Here is a 22077-nt window from a genome sequence, read left to right on the forward strand (position 1 = left end):
GGAACATGACAAGAGGCTGAGAGTGAATGCAAGACATTGTTTTGGCGCCTTAGCTGCAGTCTCCATGGTGACTAATGGCTGTGGTTGTTGAATTTATACCATTGGCTATAACCTCAGGTGACTACGGCATCGGGAACCAAGTGCTTTGCGTGTCGCTCAGCTGCAGAGAGAGACAAATGGATCGAGAACCTGCAGAGAGCTGTCAAGCCCAACAAGGTGAGGGGAGAGAAAGGGATGCGGTAGAGAGGAAGTAAAAAAAAACTGAAAAAAAAAAAAAAAAAAAAAAAAGGATGATCCCTCTGTCTGTGTGTCTCTCTCTCTCCTCCCCGTCTCCCGTTGTTGTTGTTGTCTGTGTTCAATAAGAGCGCACCGCTTCATTCCTCTGTGAACTCCATCCTCGTGTCTGTGTGTGTTTGTATTGAATCTCCTGAATGTTTCAAAAAAAAAAAAATCAGGTAACGTGATATCAGTAAATTGCACACAGCAGGCAGATGTTTACCGGCCCAGCGTGTCCGGGGAGGCTGAAGGATGCTGAAGAGATTAGAGATCAAACCAAACGGGTGAAGTCCAGGTCGGTCGACCTGACGCGTACGATCGGATCTGTTCTGGAGCAGCTTGAGGAAGGCGCAGTTTGTGGCGTTCGACGATCCTTCAACATCCCACGAATGTAAAATGGTCCAAAAACGCGGCTCGACCTGAAATGATGATGCTTTTAGAGAAGCCTTCATTTAAAGTTAAGATTTTACCCTCGTCAACGTGTCTCTGTGGGTTTTTTATACACGATGAGACCACAGAGCTTTTTTTTTTCTTTTTTAGGGACTGAAATGTCATAGTCGAGTACCAGTACGGTAAAAAACTAAAACGCTCAACCGGTCCATCTGAAAATAATCCCTCATTCATTAGAAAAGAAGATTCAAGAAGACCTGTTTTTGGGGGCGTGTCTGTTTGATTGACAGGCCTGTGGTGCAGTCAGGTTACAGCTATCGGTGGGCGGGACGTAGTATCGTCAGGTTTCCAATCAGATCGGTCAGAACCACCGCTGGCTCCTCCCCCCAGCTCATCCAAATATGGTCACTTCCTGCTCCAAACTAGCTAACATGGTGACTGACAAAAATCCAAACTCGAGTCTACATAACAGACATTGTCAAACCAACGGGTGACATCACTGTCGGTTTCCGCTCACGAGCTCCCCCTGCCGGCCGTTTTCAGAAGCGCTCCTGGCGTTTTCTAGCTTTTTAACTTGGGTGGTTTTGGAGTAAATATGATGCAAAACTAAAACTGACTTCAAAATATCCTCATCCTTGGATGACATTTTGTTAATGGGTTAATGTGGTGCAAAAGATCTCCCAGGATCTTAGCTGTCCGGCACCAGGACTCGTCCTAGACGTGCGTGTTCACCAGCACAGTTTCCTTTTCTGGCCTCATTTCACCCGCTGTGAGCGGAACAGGTGGACGTGTACAGTAGGAGGAGATTTTCAGGCTGCTGATTACAGTAATGATCAGATCCAGTAAAGGTGCACCTGGACGAAGTTCATCAGGCTAAAATGAGCAATTTACAGCAACTTTGTGCAGCTGATGGAGTTTTGAAGACCAAAACCTCAAAGAAAAAGAGTATTTCAGAATAAGAGGGTACAAATATTCGATATCCGTCCTCTTTTATGTGCAGACGAGGTACGATAAAAAAAAAAAACACGATCAGATAATATTTTCATCCTCAGCAAATTTCAATCTTAATTTTCCCTCAGATTTTGATAGCTTTGTGAACCCCCCCCCCCCCCCCCAACCACACACACACACTCCCCCCCCTCCCCCCCGCCATCGTTATTAGAAGTTGAAACAGGCAGGCGAGATTGTGCAGCTTTTGATGGTGACCGGGGGACAGCGTCGTTATTACGCCACACTGAGATGAAACATCACCCGAGCCGAACACCTCGTCCAGATGCTCGGGCCGCGGGGGGCCCGGGCTGAATCATGGAGCTCCAAAGACTCCACATGGTAGCGCGCCCCCCCCCCCATCTCCACTCTCCTCCATCTCTCCCCTGAAACAACGGGAACATCTCAGAGCAGATGCACTGACAGAGATAAGACTCTGCCGCGAGAGACGAGGATCATTCTTCTGTTGTTTTTTTTTATTTTTTATTCCCTGCTTTGATTTGTTTGTACTTTCACTATTGGAAAAGCAAGAGTCCTCATCGACTCGGTTCTACCCCGATTCCACGCTTTGATTTGCCTTTTGATTGCCAGACAGAAAAAAAAACAAAGTGGAAGATGTGAGATGATGCGCAGGCGGAGGACTCGAGCTTCATGCTGGCGCTGCAAAAAACGGCAAACTGAGCCGGCAGATGCCCCAAACTTGGAATTAATTGTGCCTTTTGTGTTGTTTCCTATCAAAGAGCGGCTCGAGAACACGGCGCGTCTCGATTGGCGCTCACTTATCGAGCCGTCTAAATTAGGACTTAAATAGTCTGAAGCGGACTCAATGGCATCTGAGACCCGATTGAAGTGCCTCAGTGCGCGTGCATCACTGCAATCAACACGGCGCTCTCTCAGCTCAGATTCAAAAATAGCTTTTTGTGATCATGATTAGGAAGTGTAGCCGTCTGCAGGGACATCACCACCATTGTCTTGGCGGCACATGTGCATTGTGTCATTTGTGTTTTTTTTCTGTGTTTCAGTGGATTATTTTGTATTTATTTTTTTGCAGCCACTAAGAATCCCTCCTCACATTTCTCCTGCTGTCGTGCGTCCGTCGTCATGCCGTCGTCTGTCTTCAAGTCGAGAGCCCGCCGTCCACCAGAAGCCAAACGGCCGCGTCTCAAAACATTTCTTTCTTGTCATTTCCCTCCGCTCTCCTGCAGGCTGACCTGCTGTCACGCTTTACTCTCTCACACACACACTCTCACACACACACACTCTCACACACACACTCTCACACACACACTCTCACACACACACACACACACACACACACACACACACACTCACACACACTCACACTCACACGCTGTGTCCGCTTCCACGTTTCCTCCGCTGTTCGTCATCTTCTTCCCCCTTTACATCTGCTCTCTGTGAAGCCTCTTTTTAATGACTGTCGTTAGATAGCGCTCGACCTCGTCTGACCCGACCTTGTTTGACGCAGGACAACAGCCGGAGGGTGGACAATGTGCTCAAGCTGTGGATCATCGAGGCCCGCGAGCTTCCGGCCAAGAAGCGCTACTACTGCGAACTGTGTCTGGACGACATGCTGTACGCACGCACCACCAGCAAGCCCCGCACCGACACCGTGTTCTGGGGCGAGCACTTCGAGTTCAACAACCTGCCCGCCGTCCGCAACCTACGCCTTCATCTGTACAAGGAGACGGACAAGAAGAGACGCAAGGTGACGGACAGATCTGTAGAGGATGGCTGGTTTGTTCTCAGGCAGAAGGTTTGTCACAATCTGTGAAGCAGGGGTCTCCGACGCGTAGCTGTGAGTAGATCGTAGAAGCTTCCAACAACACGCAAACTTGCGTCGGTGAGCCGTCCAGGTAAGTTTGGCGATCGATTAACGAGTGGACAATCTCTCCCTCCACCTCCACAGAAACGCAGCAGAGGTTTAGCTCCGCCCACATTGGGACACAAAGACCAGAGGACAGAAAGGCAGCAGAGGTTTAGCTCCGCCCACATTGGGACACAGAGACCAGAGGACAGAAAGGCAGCAGAGGTTTAGCTCCGCCCACATTGGGACACAAAGACCAGAGGACAGAAATGCAGCAGACTCTCACACTGAGCTGGAAACAAAGCGGCTGCTCATGAATTAGGTGAAATAGTTGCACTGCAGGTCGGCTAAATGCCGCGACCTTTCAAAATAAAAGCCCTCCAGTTTCACACAGGGTCCAGCTATATACCAGGTTTTGACTAGTAGGAAGGGATCGGTCCCAATCGAAGGGAAACTCTGGATTTTATTAGTTAAATCTGATATTAAAACACTTTATTTGACACGTTTCAAACCAATTCGACCTCACATAGGTTGCGTGCACTGCAGGAGGCACATGATGTTCGATTTAAACCAACAGTATTAATTTGTTATTTTTCACATAAAAGAAGCTTATTCAGCTGGTTTGGGTGGAGGTCAGCTGTTTGAATTAATGTTACTAAAGCAAACTAAACTAAAATAAGACAAAAAAATTGTCAAAGTGTCTCTCGATGAATAAAGGTTGGAGACCCCTGCTGTACGGATTATTTTAGCATCATGCTGTGATTCTATTGTAGAATAACTGAAATATTCCTGAGAGGAAATTTTACAACAGAAATGAACATTTTTTTGACTAATTAGAGCCTCAATTCATTGAAAGCACACAAAGAGATGAGGAGGTAGGACTCTGGGAGAAGGTAACATTACGCAAAAACACGGGCGCGTCCGCGGAGACGCTGCATTTGTCTTTTTAGCGTCCCAGTCGTTGCGGTGTTGTTCGTGTTGGAGGGAAGTGATGCAGCGAGTCTGTTCAGAAGCAGAAAACAATAAAATAATTGTAATTATTGTTGGAATAATCGCTGAGTCATCGCCACGGATCAACTGCTCCCATCAGCCCCCCGAGGAGGCTCAGCGTTTTGGCCATTTTCTGCTACTTTCTGCCTCTTTAGGTTTCGTCAGTGGGAAAAAAAAAAAAAAGTTTTAGAAGATTATAAAACTGAGACACGAACTCGACAAGTTTTTTTGTTCTGAGTTTAGTACGAGAGCTTCAGCGACAACAATGCTGCGAAGATCCAGCGTCGGTCGCTCATTATCAATTTGTTTCTAAAGCTTAAAATGAACCGTTTGATTTTCTTGCACACACCTTGAAAGATAAAAGGTTTCTCTGACCTGTTGCCTCTCAGGAAAAGAGCACATATTTAGGACTGGTCAGCATCCCCATCTCCAGCATCACCGGACGTCAGTTCGTGGAGCAGTGGTACCCGGTCATCCAGCCCAGCGTCCTCACCAAGGGGGCCGGCGTCGGAGGGGGGAAGATCATCAACGCATCCCTACGCCTCAAATCCCGCTTCCAGACCATGAACATCCTGCCCATGGAGCTGTACAAGGAGTTCGCCGAGTACGTCACCAACAACTACCGCACGCTGTGCGCCGTGCTGGAGCCCGTGCTGAGCGTCAAGAGCAAAGAGGAGGTGGCCTGCGCTCTGGTGCACATACTGCAGAGCACGGGGAAGGCGAAGGTGGGTGAAGGGGGCGGGGCTTAGGACTGGTGAAACCCACCCCGAAACGAAGGTCAGGAAAAACGTCTGAAGTGTAACGTCTCCTTGCGTGCAGGATTTCCTGTCGGACATGGCGATGTGCGAGGTGGACAGATTCATCGACCGAGAACACCTTATCTTCAGAGAGAACACTCTGGCCACCAAAGCCATAGAAGAGTACCTCAAACTGATCGGACATAAGTACCTCAAGGATGCTATAGGTGAGTCACAGTCGTGTTTGACAAGTCATTTCAACTTCAGCAGACGAGCTTTAGAAAGTTTGAATGAAAGGAAAAATCCCAACGAAGAAGCTGTTACCAGCTTGAAGACATCGTTTGGTTTGGTCGGGCAGTTTTATTATTTTCCACCTTACTCACAGCTGTGTGGAGTTTGATGATGTATCGAATTAAATGTTTTTTGTAGCTGATAATCACGTAGAAGCAAAAAGAAATGCAGCGAAGGACTTGATGTGTTTTACTTGCTAATTTCAGGATTTCATACAAAATCCTGTTTATAACATCTGTTTAAGAGTATTCTTGTAAACAGGAAGTGAACAGGAAGAAAATGTCATTTGCGGCATGAGTGAGATCATTTAAATATAAATTCACTCCATATTTTATATAACAGAAAGCTCCGTCCATCTTTGTCCCGAATGTTGGTTTGATGACACAAAAGTAGCAGTCAGGTGTTCAGAAGGAGAAACGGTAGAATGTGTGAAGAGGATAAACCCGTCTGAGCCTTGGAAACTAGTCATGAAACTTTGGGATTGGCTCTAAAAGAGACACGAATGAAAACCACTTCTGGTAAAAAAAACTGCTTAGCAAAAGATCGAAAAAGAAATGAGAGTCAATTCCTTTGAAAGAAGATACTGAACGACTTTTACAACTTTTCTCAGGTGGAAAAACATTTGTCTCTTTGTCTCTTTTACAATCTTTTTTTGTTCTTGTTTAATTTAAAATAATAGTAGTTACACATCTTTAATATGTTTCTATTTATGAGAATTACTTACAAATTGTGATATGATTTTTTTTTTTTGAAGTGGGTGTTTTGGCTTTTGAATAAAGATGAACTGCAGCTGCCTGAAGGTTTACTTTCTCGCTACAGTGGACTATTGTGCGTCTTTACTCAAACGGCAGCGTCTCCGGCGGCAACGCTACAATTTTTCTGTCGACTGATGAATCGTCATTCTTCCATCGTGGATTTATTCGGTGACAGGATGCTGTTTTTCTGCTTTGATTGCACTGAATTTGCTGCTAATGAAACGACTCTTGCAGGGGAGTTCATAAGGGCCTTGTATGAGTCGGAGGAAAACTGCGAAGTGGACCCCATGAGAACGCCTCCCTCCGTACTGCCGGACCACCAAGCCAATCTCCGAATGTGCTGCGAGCTGGCACTCTGCAAGATCGTTAATTCCCATTGGTGAGTTTGTTCCTCTTCGCTTTAGTAAAGAAACTCGATGGCTTCAGATCTCCTGCAGAGCGAAACCAAGAAAACTGTTTTATGATCTGCGTTACGTCCCTTCGCAGCGTGTTCCCTCGAGAGCTGAAGGAGGTGTTCGCCTCCTGGAGAGTGCGCTGCGCCGAGAGGGGTCGGGAAGACATCTCCGACCGCCTCATCAGCGGCTCGCTCTTCCTGCGCTTCCTGTGTCCCGCCATCATGTCCCCGTCGCTGTTCAACCTCACCCAGGAGTATCCCGACGAGCAGACGTCGCGCACGCTCACCCTCATCGCGAAAGTGGTGCAAAACCTGGCCAACTTCTCCAAGTCAGTATGATTTTGGTTTTTAATCTAAAACACGTTAACGAACAGTCTCGTCTTGGATTCACAAGAGAACAGGCTCCATTTCCAAACTAAAATGTTTATTTATTGTGAAGATAGAAAAGCCGGACCCTCTTCCCTGCAGTGGATTATAATAACAAACCATCTGGGAATCATTTACCTTTCTTATTATAATCATTAAATTACAATAAGAAATGTAGCAAACCTGTTTAAAAATGTACACAAGCTTAACTGCGACAATAGAAAACCACAGTGTCGTCTGCATATAGGGAGAGTTCAATATTTTGAACTCGTGTTGATTTGATGGGCCAATAACCTCCAGACAGCGTTGAACTTTCATTCTCAACATATGGAAATGTAGTTTTATTTTTTTACTCACAGACTGCACATAAAACATTTATATATTTATGACACAACTTTGACAGTGATTGACAGTGTTCCCAAATCTTCCCTCATACTATGCTGGACACAAGTTTGTTTATTGTGTTTATTTAATTCCGACTCAAAACCACGCAGTAAAAAAAATGATGTGTAAAAGGTAATTTTTTTTAGTTTATTGTAGCGTCCGGTCTTTGAGGCGCTGGCATTTATGGGAAAGAAACAAAACCTCTTTATATCAAAACCAAATATCGTGACTCGTTGCTGATTATTCCCTCCTTTTTTTTCTGTCTTTGTACGTCTTCCTTCCCGTCCGGCCTGAAGGTTTGGCACTAAAGAGGAGTACATGTGTTTCATGAACGAGTTCCTTGAGATGGAGTGGGGCTCCATGCAGCAGTTCCTGTACGAGATCTCCAACCTGGACAGCGTGAGCAACGCGGGCGGCTTCGAGGGCTACATCGACCTGGGCAGGGAGCTGTCGATACTGCACAGCCTCCTGTGGGAGGTCATGGCTCAGCTCAGCAAGGTGAGCACCGAACAGCAGCATCAGATCCATTTTAAAAACTGCAACCGTATCGTACAACATACTATTAGATGTAGTTTAAACGGGAAGAAAATTGGTTTGACTCTAAACTGACGTGGGACACGTTTTCTTCAATGATAATGTGGTCCGGACCGTCAAAATAAAGTCCATTTTGAGCCCGAGTGCAATTCAAGAGGTTGTACTTTAGCCTCTTAATCAATCAGAGGTGTTGTTTGGGTGTAATATGAAAAAATAAAAATGAACTATCATCTCCCTTGAAGAGCCAGGTGAGCTTACGCCTTTTTTTATATCGGCAGATTTCCCAAGTAGTGCGAAAGAAGTTCTTCTCTGCAGAAGAAACGGCTCGTTTGCAGATCGATTCGCACAATAAAAAAAAAAATTACACACAATTCACATCGTTTTTTTAAAATTTTAATCTTTTGCATGTTTATGTGCATCGTGCTTGAATGTGCGTGTAACAGGCAGAATCTCCACATGTAGGCGCATTTTACAGTCTTAAAAATGTGCCCTGAATGAATAACAATAAAATACTACAGCACTGGTTTAAGGCTGCATCAAGATATCAATGCTCCTCATTTTAAGACCAAGATGGGCACAAGTACATTTGTTATTTTAATGATGCGACAACTGTCGTATGAAACTACCAAAGACACTCTTGTTATTTGTCAATAATACTGCTGTACATTAATGCAGCATCTTTATCGTATGCTCAATATAATCTGCAATTTTTAATCTATAAGTATCCCATTACATGTACTGCATGAAATTCTAACATGACAATACCGCTATATTGTATATTTTTGGGATATTATTTACATAACATTCACATTTTTTTTGTATCTTATTGTTTTGTTGTTATCTTTTTTTTCCCCTCATGATACCTTTAATGTTATTAATGTTACATATGTTATAATACATTTTGACTTACAGGGGACACCAGTATTATACCTTCTCATATATACATATAATAACTACACTTGATCACATCATGCAATAAAGCACAAAACACAACTAATTGTGGCTTGAATTAAAGTAAATTAACGGAGTTGTGTGACCTCACCTCAGCCAAACTAAACCAAACTGAGGCTGGATGTGTCATTTTTAAAAGCTGAGTTTCAACATATGTGTCTAAAAAATGTGTCACTTTTCTCTCACATCCAACGTTGTGCTAAATCCGGCTGTAAGTCATCAATCAGACCTGAGCTGTCATTAAGTTACAAGCACCAGGTGAGTGGAGGTGGAAATGTGACATTTTAATGAAGCACTGAAATGAAATATTTTAATAAAAAGTCTGCAGTGAAATGCTTTTCTTTTTTTTTCTTTTTTTCTTTAACTGCAGGACGCCATCATCAAACTGGGTCCGTTGCCCCGCCTCCTGAACGACATCAGCATGGCCCTGCGTAACCCTCACCTGCAGAGGCAGCCGAGCCACCAGACGGACCGGGTGCCGGAGAGACAGACGGACCGGCTGCTGTCGCGGCCGAGCTTCAACCGGGGCATCTCATCAGAGTTCCAGAATATCATGATGAGGGATCTAAACAAGTACGGACCTTTCAAGTTGGATGATGTTATCACTTCATTGTCAGAAACAGAAACTTTGACTTGAACTTCTCATATCGTTTAAGAGGCAAAATTATCCAACATGTCGCCAAAAATCAAATATTAGAGCAACAAAATACAGATTTCTTCTTCTTTCCCACCTTTATAAATCATCTCAGGACCCCTCAGATCGTAGTTGAAGCTCAATCTAACATTTATTTATTATGAACTATTATTATTAAACTCCTCTTTGATGCAGTAGTATCAAACCACATGACCTGACAGTCTGTTGTTGGCCTCCAGCTCTATAGATATCACTCGTTTGCCTTCCCCCACCTCCACCGGAGGGGTCATGCCACCGCACTCCCAGATGAGCTTTCAGGACCGCGACCACCCTCACCGAGCCAACTCCAAAGACATGTTCTACGTATCGCGCCCGCCCTTGGCCCGGTCCAGCCCGGCCTACTGCACGAGCAGCTCGGACATCACGGAGCCAGACCCTAAGGTGAGTTTGTACTCTACCGACGATATCGAAGGGGAACCATCATCCCATCCACTAGGTTTTACCTTCTCTCAACGTTGCGGTTAGTATGACGTGCATGCCGGTCATACTTGATAGAATCTGCCATCGTGTGATCGAGGCTCTAGTGTATCATGACATCTGCTTTTTTTCCACTGATTCACCACGCAACTCATCCTAGCGGTATTTCCTGGGAAATACTTTGAGGCATTCCGATATCCAGGCAGGCCTCGCGGTAAAAACACCCGCACCACCCTCACCCATATCATCCGTGGCCACCTAACACATCAAAATAACAGGGGGCGCACTAGCCCCTCATATCCCTGATTATCTAGGTGCTCAGTGTCAATAAAAGCGTATCTATGATGGACCTCCAGGATTCCCGAATGAACAGCGTGTCTAACCTGCAGTCGGTGGACATGCTCAACTCCTCCCAGGCCTCCATCGCCGGCATGGGCAGCTTCGGAGGGCTGAGCAGCGGAGGCGGGTGGCGGCCTGGGGTCGGGCCTGAGCAGCCAGCTGCGGGCCGGTGGGAGGTTGTCAGCTGGCTCTGGCGGCTCCAGCATGTCCGGCGGCCTCCGGCTGAGCCAGCTGAGCCAGATGGGCACCACCACCGACTCGCTGTCCCAGCAGCAGCAACAGCAGGCCGCCGCCATGCGCTACCCGCTTTCCTTCCAGAATCCCCTGTTTCATCTGGCGACTGCTGATGGGCCCCAACAGCAACAGCTCCATCACCAGCACAGCCGGGCTCAGCCCCCGGCGCCCCTCCTCCTGGCCCCCGAGCCCGAGCCCTCTCACCAGTCCTACATCCCACAGTTCGCCCACGGGGGGTTCTCTCGCAGTGAGGACCTGTCCACCCTCAGGACCCGGGACGGTCACCTGGGCCAACCCAGCATCATCCACTCTCACAGCTACAGTGACGACTACAGCAGGGCCGACTATGGACGCAGGCAGATGTCCACGCACATGCAGGTATGTCCGCCGCGCTCCTCCTCGTCCTTCCTGACGCCGTTCGTTTTCATACATTTTTAATGCAGCTGCTGATTATTTTAGTGCATAAAATGATGAGAAATGTGCTCGTTTTGTCCGACATGTTGTCAGAGAACTCAAATTTACATGACATGAATCAAACAAAAGGAGCAATCAGTCAGTCTGGAAACAGTTTTTTCTTTATAAATGAGTTGCACGATTAATTGAGTTTCAAACTTGTTGTCATTGTTGGTTATTGGTTTCAACTCTAATGAGTTTGTAGAAAACTGGTGCAGAGAATACGTTCATTTATCTCAGTGTCTCCAGGCCGTGAGTGGGGGCAGAGGTGGAGGTGGTGGCGGAGGTGGGGGCAGAGGTGGAGGTGGGGGCGGAGGTAGAGGTGGAGGTGGAGGTGGAGATGGAGATGGAGGTGGTGGCGGAGGTGGAGGTGGAGGTGGAGGTGGGGGCGGAGGTGGTGGCAGAGTCAAGATTTCTGTTTTCCATTTTTATTGGACAATAGAGCTGACACAGCAAAAAAAACAAAAAGAACTCCAACTTTGTCTAATGTTGTCAAATTTGAGGTTTGGACTGTTCATGCAAAAACAAGCACTGAGAAGAAAGTATTGCTATTTTTTTCATATCATTTTATGATGAATCAATTAATTTAGAAGATAATTAAGCTATATAATTCTATATTTCTTAACCTTAAGAAATTATAGTTAGTTGTTATTTTTTTGATGTTCTGCTTCATGTATTTATTTGCAATTGTAAAGTGTAAAGTGCTTGTTGATCCTGCACTTTAAACTGATGGATTGAATTGCAGCCCATAATAAACAGTTAGCAGACATGGGAGGAAAATGAGAGAGATGACATGCAAAATATTTCAAATATCTTTGAATGTCATGGGAATGCCGTATTTCCACCGTTCGTCACATCCCAGCATAAAACATCATAAACTGAATCCTCTGAAAGCTGTCACTCAAACTAAACTTCCTGGATCATATTGTACTTCATTCTTCCTTCAGCTCCTGAAGCGACAGACCCATCGCTGCCTCCCCCTCCTCCCCAACTCTCCCACGGGACCTTTTCAGCCTGAGAGTATCTGAAGGAAAAACAAATGAAACAAAGAATAAAGATGTTAAATCATTATTCACCTGTTTTCTTTTGAAGGATAATCTCCCACACCAACAAATGATGGGTATGACCTCCCAGACAGGAACCTCCCACTCCTCCCTGGCGACCACGCCCCCCTCCACAGTCCAGCCCATGCGGCAGAGCTCTGTAGCCCCGCCCCCCACGCAGCGCGTCAAGTCCCAGACCTCCCACCAGCTGTCGGTCAGCGCCGCCTCCGCGCCCACCGCTCCCGCCAAGACGCGGCCGCAGAGCGGGAACCTCCTCCAGTCGCCCGAGTCCAACTACGGCGGCCGGCAGCACGGGCCGCGGCAGCTGTCCGTCAAGGACAACACGGCCCCGGGGCTGCCCCACCAGCAGAGCTCGGTCAGGGAGAACCAGAGTCCGCAGGGCACCGCCGGGCAGAGCACGCAGCAGTCGCCGCAGCAACAGTCTCAGCAGCAGCACCTGCTCAAACCCACCATGAGCAAACAGGTAACGTCTCTCCACTCTTCCTCCGTGTCCTCTTCATCACGTGTAAGATGTCACTTCCTGTATGGGCGTTTCTAATCCAGCGCGAGTCCCACCGGGAGTCTCCGCCCCTCGGAGGCACGGAGCTTCTTGTTGTGAAACTTTCCTCCTCTGAAGAACTCATATTCTCATATGCAGCGTGCCGGCCTTGTTTCTTGCTCCCCAGGGCTCCCAGACTCCGTCCACCCTCAACCCCCCGACCCCGGCCAACGAGCGCACCGTGGCCTGGGTCTCCAACATGCCCCACCTGTCGGCCGACATCGAAAGCTCGCGGATCGACCGTGAAGAATTCAAACTGAAGGAGTACTCAAAGAGCATGGATGAGTCTCGCATGGACCGGGTAGGTACTGCCGCTTAAATCAGCGAAATGTAGCGTTGAGTCACGTCAATCACTGCTGAGCAGATCCGGTCTTAACACAGAAGTCCAGACTATATTTGAGTGTATTTAAACATGTTCGAAGCTGCCAAGTCTGAAAAATGAGATTCAAAAATACCTGGGTTTTTTTGGGGGGGGTGGGGGGGGGGGGGGTGGAATAATCCCTCATTCATTAGAAAAGAAGATTCAAGAAGACCTGTTTTTGGGGGCGTGTCTGTTTGATTGACAGGCCTGTGGTACAGTCAGGTTACAGCTATCGGTGGGTGGGACATAGTATCGTCAGGTTTCCGATCAGATCAGTCAGAACCACCGCTGGCTCCTCCCCCAGCTTGTCCAAATATGGTCACGTCCTGCTCCAGAGTTCACTTTTGGTTGCCGCTTAGAAAAAAAAATAGAGGACTTTGAGAAGATTTGAAAAGAAGTGGACAAAGAGGGAAGGAATGCACTGCAACTAAATGCATCAGGGAGGGAAGGACAACGAGGGACAGGTGAAACTAATCAGAGCGGGGCAGACAATCAAACAAATGGCAGGAAGTGAAATGAGACAGACACGAGGGCTGACTGTTCGCGCATCTGTTGCCCTTTTCTTTAGTTTGGTGTGTTTCACTGCACCTCAGGTTGAATATTTGGAGTTTCCTTTCACATCCAGCCGCCACATCAACACCCGCCGCAAAATAGCATCACGTCTGATTTGATCCTCTCCATCTCCGCCACAGGTCCGGGAGTACGAGGAGGAGATCAACTCCCTGAAGGAGCGCCTGGTGATGTCCCACAAAAAGCTGGAGGACTACGAGCGGCGGCTCCTCACGCAGGAGCAGCAGACCAACAAGATCCTGCTGCAGTACCAGAACCGGCTGGACGACAGCGAGCGGCGGCTACGGCAACAGCAAGTGGAGAAAGACTCCCAAATTAAAGGGATAATTAGCAGGTAAATGGAGTCTGTTGTTGGGATGGAGGGCGGAAAAAGACAGCTCAGACATCACGTGGTGTTCATTTCATTTTACTGTTTATTTACGGCTCCTTTGGTTGAAAAAAAAAAAAAGAATATTTCTTCTTCCGGTAGTCGTGGAGAAAAGAGTCTCTCGAGATTGTGATTGCTAGCAGTAATTAAAATGACTCATCGTACGTCTGAGGAGCGAGTTGGAAGCGTTTGATTGACATTTTTTAGCTTTATTGGATTTAACCAGATGAAACACGAACTCTGAGATTTTTTTCTCAAAATACATATATTGCATATTGGACTCTTATTGGACTCTTATTGGACTCTTATTGGACTCTTATTGGACTCTTATCTACCGGAGGCTTGTTTTCTTGCGGGGGGAAATATCGCAGAGAAGGAGGTTGTTTTCAGGGAGCTGGAGATTTGTAATGAGTGACCAATTAAACGAGAGACTGTAAGACGGATTCGGGGGGCGTGGCCTCGGTGGTTTGGACTAAAAGAGTCTTTGCTTGTCCTCTTGTTGCCGCGGCAACCTCACAACGTGGTTTCACTTGTTATTCCCGAGCAGGACGAGTCCAGCCTGATTTATCGGGTGTGAACTTGTGGGTTTTTGAGTGCAGTCTTTAGTTGTTTTTTTTTCATCGACCACTCACTAATTTAGGTAGTTTGTGGGGAAAAAAGGAAAAAACAGCAAATGTTTGCTGTGTTTCAAGGATTCCTTGACGTGTTTTTTTTTTAACTGTGTAAAGAGGACACCGGTAGAAATATTCTCCCTTGGTATGCTAGCGTGTTGGTCTGCAGCTGAAGGGTGGATGTCTGTGACCGAGAATCACTTCTTAATCCACTCCAGGGAAGAAGACGTGGAATGAAGACGACAGAGTCCTGCTCGTCTTCTTAACGGAGAAAACATCTTAAAAACTTTGTATATAAAAAAAACCACCATTAAATTAAAGCATCCCTCCTTTTATCAGACTTCTTTTTTTTTTTTTTTTTGAGCACTGTTTTTGTGCCGTCCTCTGGATTCTCTGGGATCGTGTGTGCGTGAGGATCCTGCTTCAGCGTAGTAAAAAAAAACAAAAGCAGGAGGAGTGGAACAAATTTGCTCACTTAAGAAACGTGTGCGCACTTTTTAAAAGCAACTCAAAGAATCCTTTTTTTGGACCCTCGACGGAAGACGGTGGTTTAATATTAGCTCTTCCATTTTAACTGGAGGTGACCCGCGGTTCACTGAAGGACTGCTTTCTACCGAGGGAACTTTTTTACACACACGATGTAACACGAAGAGGGAAGAACGTCGCAGACTAAACGTGAACGAAGGTTCGAGCGTCGAGGAGCTACGCTAGCGGCAGCACTTCAAATCATTTACTCCACGGGGAGTAAAAGCTAAAAGGTGCATCCAACAACCGACCTGCTGCACACACCAAGCTGAGCGTCTTTTTTCAAAAGGCTTGTGACCTTTTTATTTGATTTTTTTAATCATCTGACCACGAGGATGAACTACGTAGCAGATCTGGATGCTTCCAAAGTCCTCACAGTTCACTGAGCCGGGCCGCCGCACGTCTCAGCGAAGTGCGACCGCGGCCTTACGTTACGTTTGAATCTTTTAAATTGACCTTTTACTTTATAATTTTCACACATTCAAAATAGATGCAAATGCGAGCTCAGGTTCTGCAAATCGGGGAAGCGCGCGTCACGTTGGATCCGCTGCTCCCGTGTAGGCTTGAAAAAAAACAGGATCTCTCTCCGCTCACGTGCAGACGTGAAAACGCTCCTCCAGCGTCGCGTTTTGGAGTTTCAGAGATTTTTCTTCTTCTTTTTTTTTTTTTAAGAGAAGCCTTAACGTTCTGTGCGTTCGGAGCAAGTCGAATATCCGTCGTCGGACCGCGTTCACTTCTTTGTTTTTTTTTCTTCTCAACGATCTAATTTTTAAAACCAAAGCCACATGTTTGAGTTTTTAGGTTTAAACACTGAATCCACTTTACCTGTAGCACGCGTATCTATATATTTTTCTTCTCATCCCATTAGTTGGCTACAGGCTCTCCTATTTTTTTGTCAAAAATATTTTAATTATCAATACGAATGGAACTATTTATCTTCCCGGCGCTGTGAACTGATTTATTATGTCGAGGGATGCAGCTGAGAGCGGAGAAGAAATAATAAAAAAGAAAAAAAATCAACGCTCTTAATTGCACCTGTCATAGTAATAATCTATTTTTAACTATAATCCATAGCGTATTAAATTCAGTGACGCAAGAGCCATAACAATAATATTATATGAGATATATATATACATATATATATATATATATATGTATATATATGAATTCTATTGAGAGTGAGATTATGATTATTTTAACTTGCAATAGCGAAGAAGAAGCGCAATAATCAATACAATATGTCCACACGCAGGTTCCCGATGAGGTGTATTGTATGCATTTTGTGTACATAAAGTTTTAAAAAACAACAACAACAGTGACTTCCTGCCAAAATCTTTGACCAGGTGCCATCTGGCAGTACGGAAACAGGAAAATAAAAAGACCTGGAAATACTGTAAAGTGCAAAAGTACCACAGAGACAACATGACAACAATGACGTGACTCTTTCAGACAACCGTGTGTTCCTTCAGTTCTTGACTTGTTTTTTTGGGGGGCTTGTCTGTATGGTGTTTGTGATTCTTACCTGCATTTTTAAAATGAAAGACTGCTCTGGATATTATTTATTCATTAATTAATTAAAGCGATTCTTTCTTCTTCTTCTTTTATTTTTGTTTATCTCTGTATGATTTTGCTGTATATGCTTGGTATGACTTTTTTTGACCTGCAGTCCGTCATTGGTGGTGACCTGGTGATGAGAATAGTTGTTAAAGAGAGTTAGACCGTACTGTCTTTTAACTTATGCAGTTCCAGTGTGATTTCAATATTCTTATATAAAAAGGGAAACCGTATTATTTTCAGTTTTTCCCTCTCCAGAGATCTAGATAATATTCTGGTGTCGGTATATCTGCCTCTCTTTCGTAGCAAGAACATATTGGTAGGCTGTATAGATTGTACTACGGCAACACTTCTGTTTAAATCTTGCAAAATGAATTCATAGTGGTGATGGCTCGATGTGTGTGTGACTGACATGGCTTGTAGCAACAGCCAAGGGTTTTATATTCCCTCCTGCACAGACCTGCTTCAAAATAGTTGCAAATAATTCTTAGTTTGTTTTGACCAGATGGGTCTTTGCCTCTGCGGCTTCAACGCCAATCAGACGCTGGCAGGTAAGTTTTCAATCGAAGACTCGCACTATATCCCGTATGTCGCACTCGTTGGCACACAGAAAGCAGAAAGTATTTGCAGCGTCTGTTTTGATCCAGGTCTGTCTCTCCAGGACAGAGTGCTAGGGCCGCAGCGAGGAGGAACAAACCAGAGGACGAGGTTTTTCAAAAATGGTGCTTTCGTAAAAATAGTAAAAAGTTCAAGAAAAATGTCAGAATGTCAACAAAAGTCTAAATGTTACGAAAAACAAGTGTGGGATTGTCAAGAAAACAGTTGAAATGTCAAGAAAAAAGTTTAGAAAAGAAAATGGAAAAGTCACACAAAAGGTGGAATCTCAAGAAAAGGTCAAAATGTCACCAAAAAAGGCGAGAATAAAGTTGAAATACAATTTTGAGAATAAAGCGGAAATGTTGATAATAAAGTTGAAATAATATTTCCAGAACAGCGTGAACACAGTTTGGTAATAACGTTTCAGGACTTTGAAGACATTGTGCCAAAAGTTCTTTGCGTTCACAAGGAGAAGCCTCACGAACGTGGAGGAAGCGGCCGCGTTCGCACAAACAGAATTAGCCGTAGCCGGACGGATGTAACGGTATCCATGGTAACGCCTGCGTGCAATACAAAGAGGACGTGTTGTTGTCACAAGAAACAATGAGACAATTGATGGAGTCGTTTGATCCCGAAGGTGCGGAGCTTCTCGAGATTTCGACTTTCGTTCGTGACATTTTCCGATTTATTACCGAAAGGCAAAATGAAATAAAAACCTCCGTCCTCTGGTATTTGTCTTCTCCGCGAGGCCCTGACGCTCCGTCCACGTCTCTCCGTTGACTTCACATCCTCTCTGACACCTTTGTCTCTTTGCCTTTTTTCTCTGTAGCAGAACATGCAGACATTGTGACCTCATGTCGGTAGTTACACACATTGTTTTGGACTAAATGTACGACTCGACCTCAGAAGCACACTACTTGAAGTACAACTGGATATATGAAGCTTAATTTTATTTTTCTTTTCTTTTTTTCTTTTCATATCACCCACATGAATCATTGTCTGCCTTCTTGAAGTCATGTCAGAATCTTAATGCTGTATACCCATGTTACATCCCATTGTTTTCTGGGACAGTGCTAATATTTCTGTCTGTGCTTTATTGATTGACTCTTTTTCTTTTTTCCTATTTCTCTTCTTTTTGTAAAGAAAAAAATAATAATAACTCGACCACTGTACATTATTTATGGAATAAAACATCCAAACACTTCTGTTTGAAACTTCACCTGTGGATTTTCGTTCTTTATTGTCAAATATGTGCCTCTCTGTCTTCTTAATAAAACATGACATGAATGTGCTGAGGGGGGTTGGGGGTGGGGGGGGGGGGTGACACAGTGCTGTTTGATTGGTGGTGAATTTATTCTGCCTTGAAGCATGGTGGCAATTAAATGTTCCTGTCAACGATTGGATTGGATTAGCGTCTTAATGAGCGCACACACGGCTCGTTTTGCTCAAACAAATATGACACGAATTTGCAAAGTTTCTCTTTTATGTTCGGTTATAAAGGTTCAACGCCGCAACCGTCTTATTTGGTGTCGCCCGAAAACCTTGTAAAACAGAAAAAGAGCACTTTTTTTTTTTTTTTTTTCTTTGAAAAACTTCTATTTGGCATGTATTGTTCAAATGAACAGAGTTTTAGGCCAGCTGGCTGCGTGACTGTAAGACAACGACCCGATCTGGAGTGAATCCCTGGCGCTCGGATAATCAACGAGAGCACGGGAAAACCTCCCGCCGCCCCGCTGCTCTCAGGAAAAACTCTTTGAAAATGATTAAAGTCAAAGGATTTTCCACCACCACCACCACCCCCCCCCCCCCCCCCACACACACACACACACACACACACACACTTTTTTTTTGTTTTTTGTTTTTTGGCCTTGGTCAGTCAGTGTTGCGTAAGACGGGGTAAATTCCCTGGGGGATGATCGGGATGCGGTCACTTAAAAAAAAAAAACACCTTCAATTGGGCAACGAAGGGCTTTGATAAGTCCCATGGGGAAGAGGGGGAGGGGGGGAAGGTGGGACAGAAAAGGCTCCACCAGTAAAAGAAAATAAAAACAAATATTGGCAGTGCCTCCTTAAAGCTTTTTTTTTTTTTGGTTGCTTAGTGGATTTCAGATTTTCCGCCGCATCTGATCTCTGTGCTGATGTTGAGCCAGATGTTTGGAGATGCACCTGCTCAACATCTTGTGAAGTATCATCCTGAATTCATAATACTCCCTCTCTTTCTGCCCCCCTCCCCCCCTCTTACCCCTCCTTTCTCTCTCTCTCTCTCTCTGCTTCCAAGACTCATGGCTGTGGAGGATGAGATAAGGGGCGGAGCCATTATTGAGCCAAAAACCAGGATTTTCGCTGATCAGGTCTGTGAGACTGCTTCTTCTTCTCTCGTCGACTCGGTGGCCCGTGCTATCTTCCTCCCCCCCCCACTCTTCTACCTCTCTTTTTATCCCTCCCCACCCCCCTTCCTCCCCTTGCTATTGTTATGGTTTCTGTCTGCTGTGTGTGTGTGTGCGCGTGTGCGTGCGTGTGGTCCCTCTCTGATTTGTCTTGGCCTGACCCCTGACCCCCGACCCCTGACCCCCCCTGTCCCTGTGTTTTTTGGGTTTGACTGCCATCCGTCTGCCAGCATCCCAAGGAGCTGTGTGACGATCTCAGAGTGTTGCTGTTTGCATTCCTCGGGCTGTCCAGGCTCCGGGTCGAGCCTTTTTCTTTTCTTTTTTTTTTTTGGGGGGGGGGGGGGGGGGGGGGGGGGGGGTCGTCCGTGATGATGTTGCCGGTTCTGTAGTTGTTTGTTTTTTCTGCCGAGCATGTGTCCTCGGACCACGTGACGTCGAAGCAGACTGAGTCTGACTGTGCAGTTTGCTGCTTCTGTCGTCTCCAGGAGCTTCTTCTACTCGCTGCTTTTCATTTCATGCTCCTCCTGATGTTCCTGTCAGATTTCTAACTGAACTCGCCCTCCTTCAGACACGTGAGTCACGCTGTGAACACAGTGTGTGCGTGTCAATATTTTGTATATAAATATACATATATATATATATATATATATATAAATATATGTATACATATATATGGAGGAGGTAATGAGGGCAGCTGCTCACTCATGCACAGCGACCTGGACATCAGTTCATTTTAAGTACAACACTCTCTCACACATTCAGACTGGAATAACCGTATATTTCTTTGTGTTGATGATTATCACCAGTCGTGGTCAAACGATTCAAACGTCTTTTATGTTTCTAAAGTAGCAACACGTGGTGTAGAAATACAAGTTTAAATTCAAAATATTAACTTCATCAAACTATAAACTACCAAAATTCAATTTAAATTATTGGATCACAATTATTGCTGCGTTAATTTGTGTCTTTAAATCCACAAAACTATACATTTAAAACAGTATATGTCTTCAGCAGAACCCCTACGGTGGAGTATATTAATACAATGCATCTCTACGGCATGAAGTCTGCAGGTTTCTGTTTTGGTTACTAATATAACCTCTGTTCTATGTCGTAGTTGGAGGTCCTTTTCTTTTTAATAGTATTTGCAGATATAAACCTAGCTGGGCGCCAGATGGATAACGTTTGCAGCGTGGGACGATGAAGTGACGTGTCGGCAATCGGGGGGAAAAAAACAATGTGGGATTTGATTATTATGAAAATAAATAGAAGCGAAAGTCACATTTACAGGGAGGATTCAGGACTTTTAGAAAGTGAATCATGGTGAGTCATGTTCTTTGTCAGCTAAAAAAGGTGTTGCACCTTTTCTCTCTGGCTGAAAATATGAAAATATATATCTTGCAATCACAAGAAAAAGTTTTCTTCTGGCTCATATTCATATTAAGAATTCAAAATCACGCTGCAAAAATCTGTGCTCATAAAGAAAATAAAGTGAAACAAGGTGCTCGTCTTCAGATTTTAAATTCCTAATTCGTGTTATGCTTTTTTCTTGATTGATGCTCATATATAAACATTTATTAAGCATCTTCCCAACATTCATTCATGCTTTAAGCTTATTCAGGACACGTCTTTACATCAACATAATGATTTATGATGCTAACTAAGAAGTTTACCGTCCTAGGTTGATATGTTAGCGTATGAATTTTCTAAATCAAACTAAACATGTAAAGAAAGTTAATAATTCAGGTGTTTGGTCTGGAAAGAAAATAGTTTTTACGCAAAACCACAAATATGAGATGACCTCATGGTGGCGCCAGAGATAAAGTCAGCGTGCTACCAACGCGAGTAGGTTTCATCCTCCAAACCCTTCGATCATGAAAATAAAGATACGACCCACGGGAGTGTTTCCAAAATTATCGCCACGGTTACATTTAGGCACAAAATCCACTTTGGTTACGGGAGAGATAATGGTTTGGGTTATTAGTGATAATAATAAGAATAATAATGAACTATTTGTATTGCACCGTTCATACAAGAAATTCAGCTCAAAGTGCTCTAAAGCAAGAAAAAGTGAATTTTTACAGCGTTTCACATAAAAACAGATAAAGGAACATAAAAACATGTTAAAACACAATTTAATAATGAAAAAATTGCACAAAATTGGAAAAATGACAAAAATGAATCGTGTTGCTACCGCCTCCTTCGAGGGGATTCGAACTTCGTTGTCACGGCAACAGTAAAGGCGGCTTTAGAGAACCGGGCGACTTGACAAAAAGATCCCAATTGGGTTGATGTCGGCTTTCTCGTAAGGGTTAAAGGTCATTTGATGACGAGACCAACACGTTGTCATTATCTATACGACCACCAGAGGTCACTTAGCTTTTTAAAACGTAGATTTGTTGACGTAATGAGCCGTTCTCACAAAAGACAAAAAAGGAAGTTACTTTTATTCTGAAATGCTCCTTTAATCTCGAGTTGCTTGAAGCTGA

General features: G+C 44.7%; 1 protein-coding gene across 1 annotated transcript in view; it reads left to right on the plus strand.

Moving 5' to 3' along the window:
• syngap1b (synaptic Ras GTPase activating protein 1b) overlaps window positions 1-22077 on the plus strand; it is a 126284-nt gene that overhangs the window by 96569 nt on the left and 7638 nt on the right. Inside the window, 16 exon segments of the mRNA XM_069175353.1 lie at window positions 118-216; window positions 3140-3379; window positions 4858-5193; window positions 5288-5432; window positions 6486-6630; window positions 6738-6974; window positions 7692-7893; window positions 9097-9138; window positions 9251-9453; window positions 9754-9955; window positions 10348-10446; window positions 10448-10942; window positions 12110-12544; window positions 12747-12920; window positions 13673-13884; window positions 19483-19555. Coding sequence (XP_069031454.1) covers window positions 118-216; window positions 3140-3379; window positions 4858-5193; window positions 5288-5432; window positions 6486-6630; window positions 6738-6974; window positions 7692-7893; window positions 9097-9138; window positions 9251-9453; window positions 9754-9955; window positions 10348-10446; window positions 10448-10942; window positions 12110-12544; window positions 12747-12920; window positions 13673-13884; window positions 19483-19555 — 3339 coding nt within the window.

The sequence above is a fragment of the Embiotoca jacksoni genome, unplaced genomic scaffold (genome assembly GCF_022577435.1).
Source record: "Embiotoca jacksoni isolate LCO1_2020_lvr unplaced genomic scaffold, fEmbJac1.0.p SCAF_66, whole genome shotgun sequence".
NCBI classification, from domain to species: domain Eukaryota; kingdom Metazoa; phylum Chordata; class Actinopteri; family Embiotocidae; genus Embiotoca; species Embiotoca jacksoni.